At 47.1% G+C, this 17,990-nt stretch overlaps 2 protein-coding genes across 3 annotated transcripts in view; one reads left to right on the forward strand and one right to left on the reverse strand.

Annotated features, from left to right (window-relative positions):
• The window catches only part of LOC105669746 (protein split ends), a 161,391-nt gene that overhangs the window by 93,016 nt on the left and 50,385 nt on the right, over positions 1–17,990 (forward strand). Inside the window, exon 3 of one of the 2 annotated variants that reach the window (XM_012362849.2) lies at positions 2,931–3,019. The exons of the other annotated variant lie outside the window; for it this stretch is intronic. The gene's annotated coding sequence lies outside the window, so the exon portion shown is untranslated. The remainder of the gene's footprint in view (positions 1–2,930; positions 3,020–17,990) is intronic. 2 annotated transcript variants of the gene reach the window in all.
• Positions 3,110–17,990, reverse strand: part of LOC105669740 (uncharacterized) — a 31,115-nt gene continuing 16,234 nt past the window's right edge. Inside the window, exons 2-3 of the mRNA XM_012362842.2 lie at positions 10,126–10,328; positions 3,110–7,315 (exon numbers count right to left, since the gene is read on the reverse strand). Of these exons, the coding sequence (XP_012218265.2) occupies positions 5,768–7,315; positions 10,126–10,328 (1,751 nt within the window). The 3' untranslated portion in view covers positions 3,110–5,767. The remainder of the gene's footprint in view (positions 7,316–10,125; positions 10,329–17,990) is intronic.

The raw sequence follows: 17,990 nt of genomic DNA on the forward strand, positions 1-17,990 counted from the left end.
TTGGTAAACTGCGGGCGAAAATGCTCTTTTTTTATATTTTATATAAAATCATAGATATTTGTCCTGATTTTGCATTATATAATTGAATGAATAATATTAGAATTAATTACATTAATTTTCCATAATTTAATTGAAGAGATGTTAAATTCATTCACAATTACAATAACAGTAATTCGTCGAAACACAAATAATAAATTTCCTTAATCAACTTAATCCTAAATATTGCAACATTTGGGATCAAGTTAATGAAAAGGCAGAGATCTGACTATAAATCATTTTCTTAATTAGACGTCTGCCACGATGACTGAATCACCGCGTATTGCGATGAGAAGTGATCTAGTTCACGACTAGGTTGATCAGTCGATCGATCGGCGGTGCGGTCGATCGAGTGCCGCAATGCTTCGCGCGTGCCTGTTTCTCCTCGAACCGCTTACCATGGCCAGTACCAGTGGTTATCAAGGCCACTCACTCGATTACCCGCGTTTCTTACGAGTAAAACCGTATAGAACAGTTCGTGCGTGGACTCGTGATAAATATTCCGACGAGATGCGATTTGTTAGCACCACGGATCGCTGACTTCTTTCTACTTCATAAATAATCGTCAATCTTTATTAATTATCAATTGGCCCATTATTTAAAATCATTGGCCATTCACGTGAATCTTATCTCGCGACCACATGTCGCATCTCCTCGATTCGCATTCGAAACGGTTTCTTATCGCGATAATAATGCCGAGACCGTTCTGCTCGTTACGTACGAAACCGTTTTCAAACTGCAGTGTCCACTCCGCGACTGTCACTCATTAGAAACGCTGTATCACATAAAAATTCCAGAAACGGTATTTTTTTTACTGTTAAATATGTCGATCATACATATGTATACCAATTATTTTTTAAAATGCATGCATTTTCGTCAGCAAATTAAAATAAATATTTCAATTTTATTAGCGCGATTGTATGTAACACTTGTAAGAGTGTTCTTCGCATCGTGATCTTTGCGATTGATCTCTTCGAGGACGAAGAGAATTGAAACGCACAAGTTGCTCTTCGTCGACATTTAAATGTTCAGCTGGCAATCGCGCTCCGACACTGATATCAACTAAACGAACTTGAAATCGCACGTCGCGCCTTGACTCGCCTCGACCTTTTATTACACGCGCGCATTATTCGCGACCAGAATATTCTTTCAATCTTTCGCGAAACCTTTCGCGTCGATAGCGATCTGCCTTTCGTTTCCTCGCCGCGCGCCAAGCCAGTCGTCGTGAGCCATAAATCAAATCCGCCTCGCCGAATGACGAAGCACGACCCGTCTCTCCGGGTCGACTCGTGCACGGTACATCGACTTTTTTGCATGATCGTCCGAGCTTTTAAAAGCGTGCCGAAGTTAATGAGCTGTGCGTCGCAGCGCGCATTAATGCGCTCCAAATAAGCGACGGCGACGCGCTGCAAACGAATTGCGATGTGGCGCAGGTGTGCGCGCGTATTTCTGCACGCAGCACCTATGCATTACGTATAGATTCCAGTCCGCGTAACTGCGCAGCGCATATGGATTATAATAAATACGTTACATTAAGCCGACAGGCCGCTGCTTTTTGTCGCCCCCGTGATAATACGTTTGGAGACCGTCGATAGCTTCCTGCACTACTGTTCATTTCCAGAATACGTATGGGCTGATTGAAAAATCGCGTACTATTTCTCGGTAACGGATGCTCACAAGAGCGGACCGAATCGAGAATGGTTCGAGGCGTATCTCTACATTTCTCTTCCGCCATTAAAAAACCTGAAATTGATTTATCTCCGAGCAGGTTTCCTCAACACGATCGAAACGACAGTTTTCAATGAATTTTTTATGAGGAACATTCGTGCCGAACGTTCGCTTGTATTTCAATTCAAAATCAACTTCGGCAGTTTATAATGAGTGAAAGTTTGCATCTTCTCCGATGTAGCGGAAAGATATTATTCGATATTTTTTTACTTTAAGATTAGAAATCTGTTTCGATCGCAAAAGGAAAACGGAAACTGTTACTTTTATTTGAGAAATTGACTGCGCGAGATGATTTCCGCGTTTTCCGGCGGCGAGTCGTGATCCACCGCGTTGGTGCGCAACTCGAATGAATTTCCGATCGCATAAAAATTGCAAGTGGATCACCGACGCAGACTCTCCATCGGTTTTCCTCGTGAATCGACAGCCGTCGCTTTTACGTAAACTCGTAGAACGAAAATTATATATGCGCGTGTGCTGTAGGTGGGTGGTGATATAAACGCGCAAGTGAGTTCATGCGTAAATAACCAAATGAATAAACATTGGAGTAGAGTGCACTGATAGCCGTTATATAAACGTCGATTTTATACACATACACACGCACACACTAGCCCCGCAAACTCGACGGAAACGTTACTCGCAGACACCGAAATCCGAGATTGCCATTTCCGGGTTAATAAAAAAGAAAAGAAACTGTTCAGCGAGATGCGAGTATTTTTATTTAAAAAAAAAAGTACGCTACTTTATTTCCTTGTTCGGCATTCTGTTGGCAAGTTTTCTTGCAAAACTCAGGCAGCACTTTCCCGAGAGCTCGTATAACAATCGCGGCTCATGAATTTTTGCCGTTTCATCTGAAAAACACTGACATGATATTGCTCGCATATGTGAGAATACTGTAGGATTATGCGCAATCTCCGCCTGTTTGATCTTGCGAAAACTGGATAATTAACGCCGGGTTTTCGCGAACGTGCGCGAAATGCACGCGGAAAGGAAACTCGAAAGCGAATGGAAAGAAAATTGCGAAACGCATTACTAGTGGAAAACGAAACGTCAATCATAATGTTTATTCGTCGCTAAAAGCATCGAGGCAATTTAAATGCAATAATTCTATTTCCGAAATCACGCTCGCTTTGCATTTAGCATGCAAAATTTATTCTTTTGATTTTCAGCACCGAATCAGCGTCGAATCGGAATGCATTGCTTGGAAAGAGGAGAGAAGGCAAGCGGCGATTTGCGCGTGGGCGTTTGGATGAAAAAGGTATGTGCGTAGATAATCATAGGGAAAATAAACGGACTGGACATGCCGGCGCGGTGGCCAAGGCTCCACCGGCTTTCTAACGACAATCACTTTTATGTAACGGCCATTATTCGTCCCTTTTTATTACAACAAAAGGTAAATACAAAGACGCGCGGCTTTCGTCGCGGAACTGCGCCGCGGACGGCACGCGATCCGTGCCGTTTTTGACAAAATATTCGTAGGGAGGGTAAATATCGGAGTACATCGAGGGGTAGTTACACATGGGGGATAACCTTTCGGAATTATCCGACGAGGGACTAGAAGACCTCTTTGGCGACCAACCCTTCATACCGGGTGGCATCGATAAATGATACCGCTTGTTTTTACTGCGACAGCGGTGTCATTTGAATCACCCTGTAGACGGTCGTCGACTGCAAGCGACTTCGCGATCGGATCCCGATAGTATTCTGGAAATTCTCTTTCAATTACATATGTTGATATGCAACAGCGATACATAATTGATTCTGAATCACGAAATCGTCAATGCTTTGTTAGATCATTGACGGCATAAGGAAGAATCGATTATTCATCGTTTGACAGCTCTGAGCGAAACAAAATTTACATCTACATAAAAACTCCAGAATACTTTCCATGGAAACAGTCAGCGCGCGAATAATTAACGAAGAGATATTGTTGATTCTCGATCGCTCTGTCTCGAAATAATTATCTTCCGCGACACATTTTTACAATATAATCCTTCTTATTCTGTAACATTAACGCTCACAATTCTATACATATATAACGCAAGAAGATAACGCAGATCATACACTATACAATGAACGAGATACAAAAATAAGTGGCAATTCTCTTCGAGCGCGAAGTGTCTCGACGAAGACTCAATCAACTGTACAAAATAATCTCTCGGCCAAGTTTCCGCGCAAACAATTTCGACCTTTTTAATAAATAACTATTACAATTCCTTCAAAATATAAAACTTAGACTCATAATCTATTTCTCAACAAGTATCTTTTATTAAATAATTATTTTTATTTTTCTTTTTTTCTTTTTGTATTCTCGACTTTTCTAAAAACAGTCAGACGTTGGTTTGTTTCCTCATTTTATAGGGAATTAGAATGCACTTCAATTTCGCGATTTCCGTTGTCCATTGCGAGATGGAACGAGAGAATGAGGGGAACATCGTACGAGCGGAAATTATCGTTTCAATTCGAAATAAGCGGAAGTCGCTCCTGGCCCACGTTCTGGCCCTCGAGAGGTCCAGCGGAGAACGATTGCCGCTCTCTCATGGCAAATAATACACATCACGCACTCAACGAGAATATTATATCTCGTACATAAATAAACATAAACCATATAAATCGCTAATTAGATACTTATTTACAGACGCATGTAACAGAGATTAAACTATAATGTCTAAAAAAAAAAAAAAAAAAATCGTAGAACCAACGTTTCAGGTACAAAATGAGATTGATCGATTATGTACAAATTTCACTCGTAATTATTATAATTGGAAGTGCAACTATTGGCGATATTTATCGTTCAACTCTTTGGATATTTAACGACCGGGCCGCCGCCTGATTAAAATCCGGGCGATCGAATTCAGGCTAATCGAAAAATGCGAGCTCGACGATCGGCTCACGTACAGTTTGTATACATACAGGTGTTCAACGTTGCGGCAATCGCTCGGTGAACGTAAATTACCGGTTTCTCCGATTCCCCCCTCCCTTCTCTCTTCCGCTCTCTTTCTTTCTCTCTCTCTCGTTTTCTCTCTTTTTCCCTCGTTCTCTTCGTGTCACGATCGACCACGCTCGATCTCGCTGATACACAGTATCGTACGCGATAGGCGTTACACTTTGTATTTGTATTTTGAAATACGAGCAGACGCGCGATTGTACGCGATGCGAAACGACATTCGCGTAACGAGCAGAGGTGAAACCTAAATCCGAGGTGGGAAACTTGTACGGCGATCGTGTTCGCCGGGTTTCCTCCGTGCTCGCTTTCGTAAGACGCCAGCACGATCGCGAGCATCGACGCCTTTTTCCTTCCTTCGGCTTTGACGGCCGATCGCGACAACCGGCAATCGAGAGAATCGGGTACACAGTTCGGGGCCTCGAGCGTGATAAAAAGCTCTCGCGTGCGCGCGCGGCGACTTTCTCCTCGGCGCAAGTGTGACAATCGTCGCCCGTGACACGATTGACAGAGCCGATTGCAATCTGAACGGCTTGATAAGAGCGGTTCAATCGAGTTAGCTTCGCGCACGGGGAATCCGCGAGCGCTATTGAGAAACTTAGTTGTCATCGTGACTGAGGAACTCTCACGAACTCCTCGAGTAAATCACTCACCTTGAGGATTCCAGGGCTTAATTTTCATTCACATCGATCTATCAACTGTGTGCTACGAAAGGAGTTTTTCAGTCAGGCTCTTTCGACAATAAGGCTTTTTGGATTTTTTTCTTTTCAAATCCCTGCAAAAGCGTTTAGCAAAGCTATCATAATTTGTTCCTTTGGAAAATATTTTGCGATTTACATTACGAAACACTGATTGCAAAAGTTTACATGTTTTACGAAAATTTATATATATATATATTACGCGAGAGGGGGAAGAAAATACAAAAGCGACAGTCAGACAACGATTTCATCATCCAGTTCGCTATTTTACTTCCAACGAGAAAATGGACGATCGTAAACTCTCTGCTTGTAAATGCTTTCAAAAATGCTGGAAGAACTTTTTTACTGTCGCGCGACTGCGCGATTACTTCAGATAATGTCTCTTCCTCGCGGAAGCGGTGATGCAGGGCGCCTCGTGCCTCGAATTCGTATCCTTCCACGCGCTCTTCGTCGGCGGATCGCTGAATCTCGTTTTGCTGAGGACCATCGTCTTCTGGTTAGCGTCCTGCTCCGGGTCGCCTTCGAAGAACCGGCACATCTCCCTCACTGGCACGGCTCTTGCTCCTCGATTAAGATCGTGGAGGGATCTGGCGCGTTGCTTGCCCCGCGGACTCGGCTTGGAGGACGTTCGGCCGAGGTCCTCCGTGCTCCTGGCCAAGCGGCCGCCCAGCCTCGACAGGGACTCGAATAGAGTAAGCTTCTCCCGCACCGGCACGTAGTGATCGACCCTCTGGCACCGCTCCAGGAGCTTGGCGACGTCCTCCTCGCAAGGCGGGTGCATCGAGGATGCCGATGGCGAGCCCGGTGACTTGAGCAAGACGATCGCCGGACAGTCCGCGGATCTCGAGCACGGCTGCGACGACTGACGGGCAACGGGAATCCTGGAGGACAGAAGAGCCAGGCGCTCCTTGCGCTCCCGGAGAGTCTCCACGTTGGCGACAGTGATGCCGATCAGCTGTTGAGCTTGCGGCTGCCCCTTGTCGCGAAAGATCCGCCTCTCTCTGGCTCTGCTTCGCCTCTCGCTGATGTCCGATCTGAGTATGCCGGGGCCGCCGTTCTTCGGGCTGTTGTTGTTTCGCTTGTCGTCCTCGTTCCGATGATGATTCTCGTCGGTGAACCTCACCGCGGACGGCTCGCTCGGTTTGATCGGCGGCAGTCGGTCGATGATCGCGTTTCCATTTCGCACGGACACGTCAGTCGTCGTAAAGAGTTCCTTCTTGGGCGAACGCGTCGCGTGCACGTCGTCGTTGTCGGCGTAGATCCTGTTCCTCGTTCGACCGTACACTCTCGGCAGATTGTTGTTGTTCTCCTCGGCCTTCGCTCTCCGCCGCCGCGCGTCCTCCTCGAGGACGCGCCGACTCCTCGCCTCGTTCTCGCGTCTGCGCGCCTCCTTGTACCTCTGTATCCTCTGCTCTCTCGTTTCCGGTTCCGGAATGGGCACGCTGCCGGCGTCCACGCAGTCCACGCTGGACCGGCACACGCCGCCCCAAGGAAGACTGTCGTCGCTACCCTCGCTGCTCTCGCTGCAACCCCACGCTCTGCTGACCGGTTGGTCCTTCGTCCTTATTAGGGCGGGTACGCTTCGGAATTCCCCCAGGAGGTCCTCGTCGCTCGAATTGCTGCTGGACCAGCCGCGTAACTCGCTTCGCGCTCTTCTTCTGGACTCGTCCAGTATCGTCGTCACGTTCATCGACGTCTTCTCCGTCGGCGAATCGCTCGGCCAGCAGCGTAATTCGCTGCGGGACCGTCGCCTCGTTTCCGTCGGGCTGTCCGGCAGCGGAACCGGGCCTCTCGGACAAATGGTCAGTATCTCCAGGAAGTTCAAGCATCGTTGAGCGCGGAACGGCGTTTGCCGGACCAGTTCGGCCGCGATCGCTCTGACCCAGGACCAGTAGATCGGTTCCGTGTCCGCCTGAACAGATAACAAGATCGATACGCGTGTAAGTATTTGCGGCAACAATTGTCGCGGGCTGTAGAATATTTCAGAAATCTTAAACATGTTTTTAAAAATTATCGACATCTTTAATTGTATAGAATTTAATATCGAACAACTGTAGAAACAACATCACTCAAAAAAATATTTCGCTGATGTAGTTAGATTTCTAGATATCGCAACAAGAATGTATCGCTATTTTTCGTATCTGTGAAAACATTGTTTGTCACATATAGAATTTATAGCAGTAATGTTCTAGCAATAGCTTCTGAAAAATTTAGGTACCATTGCTAAATGTTATTCATTGCATGATCTAACACGTGATTGATCTTATATAGATAGGCGCTTTAGAGAAACTTTCTTTTTAAAGTTCACAAACAATACAGATATATATTCTGTTTCTGTCATCTAAACTGATTAAGTAATTACATATGCAATATCACAACAGTTGCTAATCATTTATCTGTTTTAGTTAATTTTTTACCTAGAAAATTTTAGCTATTATTGCAAGATCATTTTTTTGAGTGATGTTGCGTTTAAATATTCAATAATTGTCACGAAAATATTTAAAAATATAAGAGAATCTAAATTCTTCTAAATAGATATGATGAAGTATCGGAAAATTGTGCAGTTCAGAAAATACCTACATTTGTTTCCTCTAAATGTTCTCATTTTCTTTCGATAAAGAATTTTATAATATCATAGATGCCTTCAAATATTAATCGTGATAACAGCCATGAAGCGCAAAAGGAGCACTTGAACAGTTTAAGGAGTGCCTCGGCTCTTCGAGGAGCTGCATATCGATTAAAGTGATGGATACGAATCAAGGTGATTAAATATAATTTGATCGATAACCCCGATATCAAGGTTTCCAGATAGGTAGGTAGACGGTTTGACATATAGGCGGGTATGTAGGACCACCGTTGGCAGCATCGCCGACGGTTATGCGTATCCGGATTTCATACTCTCGTACGGCGGGTATATCGGGACGCAGCATCGAGTAGTCGAACGGGTCTGTCTACCCGCAGGATCGACCGTGACACACGATTTCGCCGGACGGCGGCGATTCGAAAGTCGCCGGTTCGCTCGAGTGGCGCGAACGGCCGGCCGCGACACCGTGGAATTTGCTCGTTAACCACCGGCGGCGGTGTCGATCATTACCATCCCCGACGGAAACAAATCTCGCTGTCGCGAGGCTTGACCTTCGGCGCGCGGCGCTCGCGCGTTCGACGACACTGGCCGATATCGGCGCGTCTGGAAAAAAGCTCGCCAACAGGTTTGCGCCCGTGCGTTGTCTATCTCGAGAACGGCATAGAAAACCAGCTTTCGATCGAAAACCGTGACGCAGCGTCGCGCGTTACGGACACGAGCGACGGGAGAAAATAGCGCGCGGGGCTGTGTATTCCTAGCGCGGCGCGGTACACTCGACGCGATCGAAGAACTGCAATCACGACCGGCGATCGTCAAAGTGGTGCCTCGCGCTCGGTTACCGTAATTGCGTCGATTAACGTCGCTAAGTCAACTCGGCGTAAAAAATGCGAAACGTTCGATTACAACGCGATGACGACGGACTCGTCATTCCGATTGACCGGACGCGCGCCAGCAAGGTAGCGTCCTTGGAGTCCGCTAAGCCCGCTAAAGAGAGACGAAGGAACTCTCCTCGGCTGGGAGAGCGGGCGCGCGACGCGGCGGGACTCCTTGACAATGGCGGGTCATGGGAGAGCGGTGCAACGATCTCCCACGCGTTTATCACGGCAAGCGGATCGGCAAGCGGGAGTGTTGACCTTGCCTACTGGCCTTATTAAGACCTCCTCGCGATTCGACGGCCGGGCGGGCATGTTGCGTCACGAGCCGTCGCTTTCCTGCGCTACCTGGACATCCGCGGCCTTGGCAAGGATGCCTCGCGCATCCCACATTGTTTTCGAAGCGGGCGTTTCGCGCTCGCTTTATCGCGCGCCGGAACGTTTTCATCAAAGTGAGCGCCGAGCAGCAAGCGTGCATATCATCGATTTAATGAGATCGCCGCGCGCGAGAGTTCTCTAATTAGATTATTCCGTGAGCGGAGAGAAAAAAAAAGGAAGGTGAAAATCTGACGCTACGCCGGGGCGAAACTCGTAAGACGAGTTACACGGACGCCCCGCGCGATCTGAAAGCGGCGACGCCTTCTATGCAAAACAGAGGTGAAATCGGCGCGCGGGAATTTGAATTTTGGGCGATTTTCTAGAAATCGCGGTAAGGAAATTTGCTCGAGCTCGAAGCGCGGCGTTCGCCCGCTCGCTCGCTCGCTCCCGGGGATTGTATAACGCGTTAGAAATCGAATGGCGACGCTAGCGGACCCGTAATTAGAAGTTGCAGCGTTCAGTGAAACGGGAGTCCGCGCGCGGTCCGCCCGGCGCACGTGAAAGTGTTTACGGCCGAGGAAACGGATCGTGCTGGAGATAAGAGCCATTTACATGCAATTACATTGCGTGGCGCGCGGCATATTATTCCTGCCCGACCTCTCCCTTGTCTTCTCTTCATCCGTGCGCTTCTCTCATGCCTTACGGTCGACCGGCGAGGAACGCTGGCCGGCAGCGGCCGATTCCGTCCGTGGAACCATGCCAAATTGCAAATGTTCGCGAAAGCATCTCTGGCCCTTTAGCCGTTGCGCTGGTCAGGAATCGAGAGCAATTTCCTTTCGATAGATTGCTTTCTTACAAAATTGCGAAATTCCTCACAAAATTTGCAAATTTATTTTTACAAGATACGAAAAAGTTCAATGATAGTTTTAAATTAGCGGCAATAATTACCCAAAAGGTGGCGAGCGAACGACTCTGCGAATTGCTCAGCGTGAAGCCTAGAGCGAGCGTGTGCGGTTGGCAGAGGCTGGGTGGTGCTTGACGGAGATTTAATGCTCTCAATGGTAGCCGCATCGGAGTGCCTTCGACCCAGAGCCAGCCCATCCTGATGGAAACCGTTCTCCTTTCGCCCAGATCTTCCACGTACAGTTCGCCTGAAATAAAAATGACCGAAACATAAAGATCGATTCATCATCGGTCACAATTGAATTAATTAATATGCCGCAATTGAATCTCGATGCCAGTTAGAAATTCTCCGTCGATGAACCTTTCGTTTTCAATAGCGCACGCCGTAAATGGCAGTGGCGCTATTAATATTCGCGCTGCAGTTTCGAGATTAAGTCAGGAGGAGAATCGATGATTCACGCGTTTATCGCGAACGTCCGTAACGAGCGGCGGCGGAGGAAACCCGCGATCCGGCGTTGCGAACAATTAATCGTATCTGCGTCACGATCGTATATGCGCGATCGAAAGTAAAAGCCGCGCTCTATCTCGTCGACTCGCCAATCAGCCGTTGTTATCGGCCCGAATGAATATTTCATCGCCGACCGCGAAATTGCGCGTCTTGCCGGGGCGTTTCGGGTAACGCGATCGCGTCGCGAAACCGACTTCCACAATTTCGCGGCTCACGATTTCGCTCCGTCCTGAATTAGCCGATGGCCGATGGATCGACGTAATCGACGCCGTCGGCGTGATAGCGGACTCGGCCGACGGGGTTTCGTCATGCCTTTCGTGTCCGAAAGACTGCTCCTTAAAAGGTATACGTCACGAACGTTTGTTACACCCGCGGTTTACGACGTGAGCTCTTTTATTTCTGCCGGGGAAAAGGAAAGAGGAAAACACGCGGAGGAGGACATAGGGGCGACGAATCGAGAGATTGACGTCATGCGATCGAGAGGCGTGGGCGACGCGCGTGGTATCATTGGCACCCCGGTGGTTATTTCTCGCGCGTCTCGATTCAGCCTGAACGACTATCGACCGAAAACGGCGTCAAACACGCCTACGTTTCTCATCGCGGCACTCAGGCGACTATTTTCGCCGGAGTGCGGGATGGAAATAGATTCTGGCCGCGGTACTCTCCCTCTGGATTAATGCCCGTCGTCGCTTTCGTTCAACAACGAGACAATCTCAACCTGTCGTCCGCCTTCGGAATGGCGGCAATTCACGGGCTTCATTGGCGAATAAAAAAAAAAACGGTGTCCTTTGTCCATCATCGGCGATATTAAATTACGGCGCAAAAGAATCGCTTTCTCAACGATTCGTTTCAACACGTAGTATTTCGCAAAAAAAAAATTTTTACAATCTCTGAAATTAGAGCGCGACCGATTAATTAAATATCGTAATCCATGCGATCATCGATTTTTATCTATCTCGTCACTCTATTCCGGACATCGCTCTTTATCGCGTTAAGGCGTTCCTCGAATAGTTATTATAGTATCGGTTTAAAAAAACAAACATTAACAATCTTATCGAAAAGGCGCGATCAACGAGACACTTGGGATTCCTTTAATTGATAAAAAAATCGATATTTTCTACTTCAAAATTCTTCACTGGCATTCCTGCCTTGTGTAGGACGATAAATACACTAGTCGAGGCATCGAAATGTGGAACGACCTACGACACGCCGCTTTCGTCCGGAAATCTTTCTTTTCGTCCGGACGAATATGACTCGCCCAAACAATCCCGGCGATTATCCCTTTGTTCCCTATCGGGGCTGTTGGGTAACCCTACTCGTTTCGCTTTCTTACGCTGTCGCCATTATCAGATGACAATGGAGAGCCTAATCCCATAGAAAATTAGTCTCAAGAATTGCCGTAGGTGCAAAGGGGATTGCCGGGCTCATTTTGTTCTAATAGCGCCAAATGACGCACGTCGGGACGTAGAATCGGTAAATATTGAGGAACGCAGGATTAACGTTGCTCAACATTTTCACCCCGCGATACTCGCGAAATGTGCATACATCGAGACGCGTCACGCGAGCCTAGCATGTCGATCGTGACGTGCATGACAGTCCAGAAACTCCAGACTACATAGCGGCGCTTCGCATCGCGTCGCGCTTGGAAAGCTGAGGAAGCGGCGTTTAAGACTCCCCGGTGTCTCTCGGATGCTCGGCAAAAATCTCGCAATTCATCATTGCGAGTGAAAGCGTCGCCGTTTTCGCGGGACGAAATTCGCGTCAGCGATACAATTATCCTGTCAGTTGACGCGTCACGATTGCTCGAGGACTAGAATCCGTAAGCGGCATGTAAGCGGCAAGAACATTCACCATGCTTTCATATTTTTCGATTCCATCAATGGATGGCGAATTGCGTGAAACAATCCGTAAATGTTTTGCATCGATCAAGTGAGATCTGATATTGAAATTGCTTGTACGAAAGTTATGGCAGTAACTTTCGCGTAATCAATAGTGGACGATCAATATAAGATTTTTTTCAAAGATCATTCTTCACTTTTTATCGCAATATTTTTTCAATGAGAGTTTCAGTTTTAATAATCGTCTACCTTTAACTTGAGCGATCGCGAACAAAGCCACAAAGCGGGATATGTAAATTACAGATTCCGCGGAAGTTACATATGATGATACTTGCTTCAACCGCGTATGATGATTTTCACGCCAGTGAATCACATTCATGGTCGTTTCATTTGTCTACGCCGACAAAGCTCTCCGTGAGATTTTTTCCACGAACGCGTTACGAAGTACGTGATTCATTGGCAAGCCTCGCGAAGTAAATGCTTCAATTTTTTTTTTTTTTTCAAAGCAGCCAGGCGCGTCGATTGCGCTAACAATTATATCATTCGGCCGTTAATTGGCCCAATTGCGGAAGAGTTGTCGTAAAAATTTTATTAAAACTCGCGCGATACCTGGCGATCGAGCGAAAAAGAAAGATGTATCTTTTTTCAACCGTTGCTCGGGTGTATTTGAAGGACTCGTTTAGACCGCTTCTTATGCATTCGACACAGCTGTTTCATATTTCGCTCTATAAATCAAGTTTTCTGGTTGAAAAAGCATATTCTTGGGAAGCTCTCGAGCGAGCAGAGGCATGCGCATTTACGAAAGTTGTTGCTCGCCGAAACGAACACCCTTGAGAGTCGAAGGCTCTCCGAAAGAAGGCCGCGATGTCCGCTCTCACGGTCCATTAAGCTTCAGAAAGCGAGCGTGTCGCGCGTATACGTGTGAACGATCCATAAATAAAGCGGCCGTTCCTAGACCCGCATCCTGCCGTTCTGAAAGCTTCTTGGCTGAGCAAACGTATCGGGCTATTACTTGAAAAGTGTGGCGAAAGTTTGTGTATTAAATTTTAAAGCCATTATTTTAATTTCTTCGCTGACGCAACGGTGGATGCCGGAAGCTAGATATTTTATAGTTTCTCCTGTTCACTTATTTGTCAATAAAATACTAACAAGAATCGTCCGTTCTTGTGTAACGTTCACAGGCAAATCTGTATAGACATATTTTGGTGTCTTATATAAATATGTTCGGACGAAACTAAGCTGGAACATGTCGTATTTCTCATGCGTACAAAGCTTTTATCTCGGCGTTTCAAATAGGAAAAAAGGAAAGTCGAGCCGACATTCTGCTGTGCAATTGTAGCTAGAAGAACAATGACGCGTCGTGTCGCGTCGTTGCAACTCTCTCTTTCCATGGAAAAACGTGCCTGGGCAAACAGTAACGAAATATGTGACTGCCTGTAACTTCTATTGTAAACTTTGATATTAGTCGTGACAGAAAGAATAACAGTCTTTCATTATTTGTGTCGAAAATGTATGAAATTGTAAAAGTTTAAATACGAAAAATTATTCTAAAAGTAAAAATAAATGTATAAAAAAAAAAGTAATTATTTAGAATTATATTTTATTAATTATTTCAACTCATTTTATTATTATTTTTTAAATATTTTTCATTAATAAATCTTTGGTAAAGGCGTGCACGTATGCACGTAGCTTCTTCTCATATTTTTTCTTAATACATGAATTCGGTAGCATCCGCGATTACTACGTCGGATTTTCGGTACGACGGTCTATGAATATGTAAGAGCTTCGACGGATGGAAGACGTCACGAACGGTTGCAGGAGCATAGCAACTTAATGCACGTCGTTGCACGTTTCATTCCATCCCTTGCGGTTGGACCATGTCGCATAAAATTGAGGAAGCCGTTTGTTTCTTTAGATTCCGAGATAGGGCCGGGAATGCGTGTTCTATCTACCGGGTGACCCTTTCGAATCGTTAAATCTGTCAAATGACCGTTTAATCATCAGTTACGCTAATTTTTCAACGCGGAATACGGAGGGACGTGTACCGCTAAAAAATGATTAATAAAAACTGTAAAGCCGTCTACGTCGAGACAGGAGGATCTCACGATGATCCCGGGGTCAAGGACGGTAAAGGTTTCCGAGGGAAATGCAAGGACCAAGCCTTCCGTTCGCGCTTCCTTTTTACTAGCCACTTTTTTCCGTTGCGCTCGGTCAACGTAGAAGATCCTGTTCAACAGTCATTCATTTTTCACCTCATTCCTTCACGCTCTTCTGCCTCCTGTCAGTCCTGGCACGTCATCACGGCCAAACAGGACCCCGCCGTTTTTTTTTTTTTTTTTCTTCTCCCTCCCCGGTCGGTCACGTCGCGCGTACTCGCAAGCGCCATGAATTATTTATTCGCGAGGATCATTGGGAGGAACACCCTCGAATTCCGATGAATGTCCTCGATTTTCCACGCAGCCTGGCCTCCCTTCAGCCGTTTACCCTTTCCTGCGCGCATCGCAAGGACGAATATTGGGATTTCATGGTTGCTGGTGATGAGCCGCGGAAAAAAAAGGAGTCGAAGACCAGGGGAAGGCCAGCAAGGCGCTTCCTTCATAAGTCCCGCATAATGAGATTTGCGGCCGCATAAAGGAAGAAATATTGCGAAATGAGATTATGTTTTTGACGAGAGCAATCGCATTTTCCACCGCACTTGGTTCAAATGTGCGCGTATCCCCATTGAGTCTAATACCGTACATACTATTATCTGATTATTATTAAGAATAAAAATAATCTCAACCATCTATTATAACAAAATTGCATTTCGAAAGGAGTAAAATTAATCTTCTACAACATTCACGAGTTTTATCTTATCTTTCTTACGCAATTTAATCTTTTAGTTTATTTCCGCGGTCACGTTTATCCCTGGATTCGCCATGATTTAGGATCAAGACGCTCCAAGTGGCTCCAAGTGGAATGTCAAATATCTGCGGGCTGATCCTGACAGCCGATGCGGAAGGAAGTGCGTGTGCGCGACGCGGTGAAACGCGACGTGAAAGTGATAAAACTCGTAGCGGATCGGGATGGAGCCGCGCGCGGCGGACCAGGGCGGCCTGTCGCGCCGCTTCCGGTCTCGCGGGCCAAGGGACCAGGAAGTGACGGCGCGTGTTCGTGGCCGTGCGAAACCGAGGCTGCGACGAGGCCGGTAACTACGGCGGAAAAACGGTCACCGTTACCGGCGCGCTACCGGAATTCGCATACGGCCTCGTGTAACTGTTGCGAGCGGCATCGCCAGCGGAGTGTACGATGGTGTTGTCAGTCGGTGCGCGCAGCCAGTGGCGTAGAACACCTCACTCGCCTTGCCAAATGCACCTGCCTGCAGAACAGTTTTCAGTCGAGTGCCCGCCATATGGCGGCGAGGGCCGGATTCGCCCTGTCAAGATTTTGATGCACGGTGCCCGCCGTGTAAATATCGCGTTTCCAGAATTCGCGCACTGCGCGCGGCACGCGCGCTCCGCTTACGTCACACACACAGAAAGAGTTTCTAAATATTTAATCCTAATGAAATCAAGCCCGGAGCTGTTACGCGATAGCTTTAGAAACGGATCTATTCGCTGAAAACCTATCCTTTCTTTCGACAACGAATTCAGGTTGAGTGAAAATTTACGGAAATGATGTTCAATCGGTTTCATTGCGCAATCTATGATATAATATATGTTTCGACGCGCACGTTTATTCTCGCATATCTCTCCCGCGATTCTGTCTGGATTAAAGCAATAATTCTGCGACGGTGTATCATAAACCACGAGGTGAGCGTGTATGCGCCGTAAACATACAGAAGTGGCTCGCATTGTCTCGTCTGGCGAAACAAACGGTTCGTTAGCAGTAATTACAAGGCAAACCCGTTAGCGGTGCGTAGGAGGGAACTTTTTTTTGCAGGAGCGTATTCACGGGCCGCATACGTCGGTGTATCGTGCTGAAATTACGGGAGGTCCTCGCGCTGTTTGCTCGTTTCGTGATACGGAGCAATTTTGCTCCGTCTCGTCCGCTGCAGTCGTATTCAATTAGTCGCAGCCGTGAATCGCTGAACTCGTAACCGCGTTATTCCGCTCGTTGTTTCAGCAAACTATCATTCCCGAAACAGTCTTCCTCGAGAACTCAATTTCCTTCTTCCGTGCGCAGTTGCCGTCTCCCCGCGAGATATTCGTGGCAAAAAAAAAAAAAAATGCATCGACGATAAACACCGAACGAGTGGCGGGTTTCGGCTTGGCAAAAATAAATATGCAAGGGGTGGGTTTACCGGCGCGAACTGGCCGAGAGAGAAAGAGAGAGAGAGAGAGAGAGCGCGCGCGCACGGAACACGCATTCCCCTTCCTCGAGGCCATCGATCTTCTCATGTAAATCAAGCATTCGTCTTCGTGCGAGTCATTTATTATTATCTCGTTCTTTACATCGCTCTTCGTCCTCTCCCCCTCCCTTTCATCCCTGTCTTTGCATCCCCCTCACAACGTTGGACAATGCGGCACCGCGCCCATAAGCTTTTTGTATGCATTTCGGACGCGCGCACAGGCATGACTTTGCGGCCTTTCTTTCGTGAGACACCTTGCGCCACGAAGATTCGTGCCCTCGGTAGCATCTCGTTTTAGCCGCCGAGGTCTTTTACGTGTCTTTACCGCCCGTCGTGGTCGAGATTTTAAATCTGCTTTAATGCAAATAAACAGATAGCAGTTTTGTGTGATTTTTCTTTTCACTCGATTTTCATTCAAATTCGTGCAGTTTTCAGGCAATTCGCTATTCTCGAAGGAGGACGACACTTTCGACGCGACGGGCGTTTTTACGAGCGGTGCTTCGGACGGTGCGCGCGATGAAAATTTCTCAAACAGGACATAAAACTTCGCTGCGCCGGTCGTCGCATGACAAAGGCTATTGTCAATCTCCAAGCGTTGCGGCACAATAGCAGTCGAAGGAAATAGTCGTTCGATGTCAATGACTGGTAACGAAAGAAGTTACATCAAACAAAGTCGTTGCACATCAACATGGAAATATATCGACGTGAAAAGCCAGCGTCTTGCGCCGCTGACAGAACACGTATATCGTATCTCGCTTTCAATTTATAACTCCGTCGCCTTTAATTTGGTCTTATTTTATCGCGGTGCATCCTCATTAATCTGCCGAGACGCGGTTAGAAATTTCTCTCGCTCGCCGCGCGCGACATCGTCGTCGCCGTTTCTTTTTTCCTTTTTCTTTATCGTCCTTTGTTCGGGGCGTTGATAAGGCAAAAACGTCGAGGAAGAAAGCGGAATGAGGGGCGGGGAGCGAAAAAGGGGCGCAAGAATCTACGAGATGAAGATGCGCGAGGCGGAGGGACAACCGGCGGAGTATAACGGGCGTGAGGACAGAGGAAGCATTCATACGAGTGCGACACGTGTTTCCTCGGTGGCCTCTCCCGCCTCTTTCGAACGGTCGTTTCTCGAGGCGGCGCGAAGCAGCCTAATTGAACGCGAAATTTCTCCGCAAACGAACCGGGAAGTCGTCGTAAGAAAATTTCTATCGTAGGAAAGCCGCGGTGAGAAGCCGGCGAA

Source organism: Linepithema humile, chromosome 3 (genome assembly GCF_040581485.1).
Source record: "Linepithema humile isolate Giens D197 chromosome 3, Lhum_UNIL_v1.0, whole genome shotgun sequence".
Taxonomy (NCBI): Eukaryota; Metazoa; Arthropoda; class Insecta; order Hymenoptera; family Formicidae; genus Linepithema; species Linepithema humile.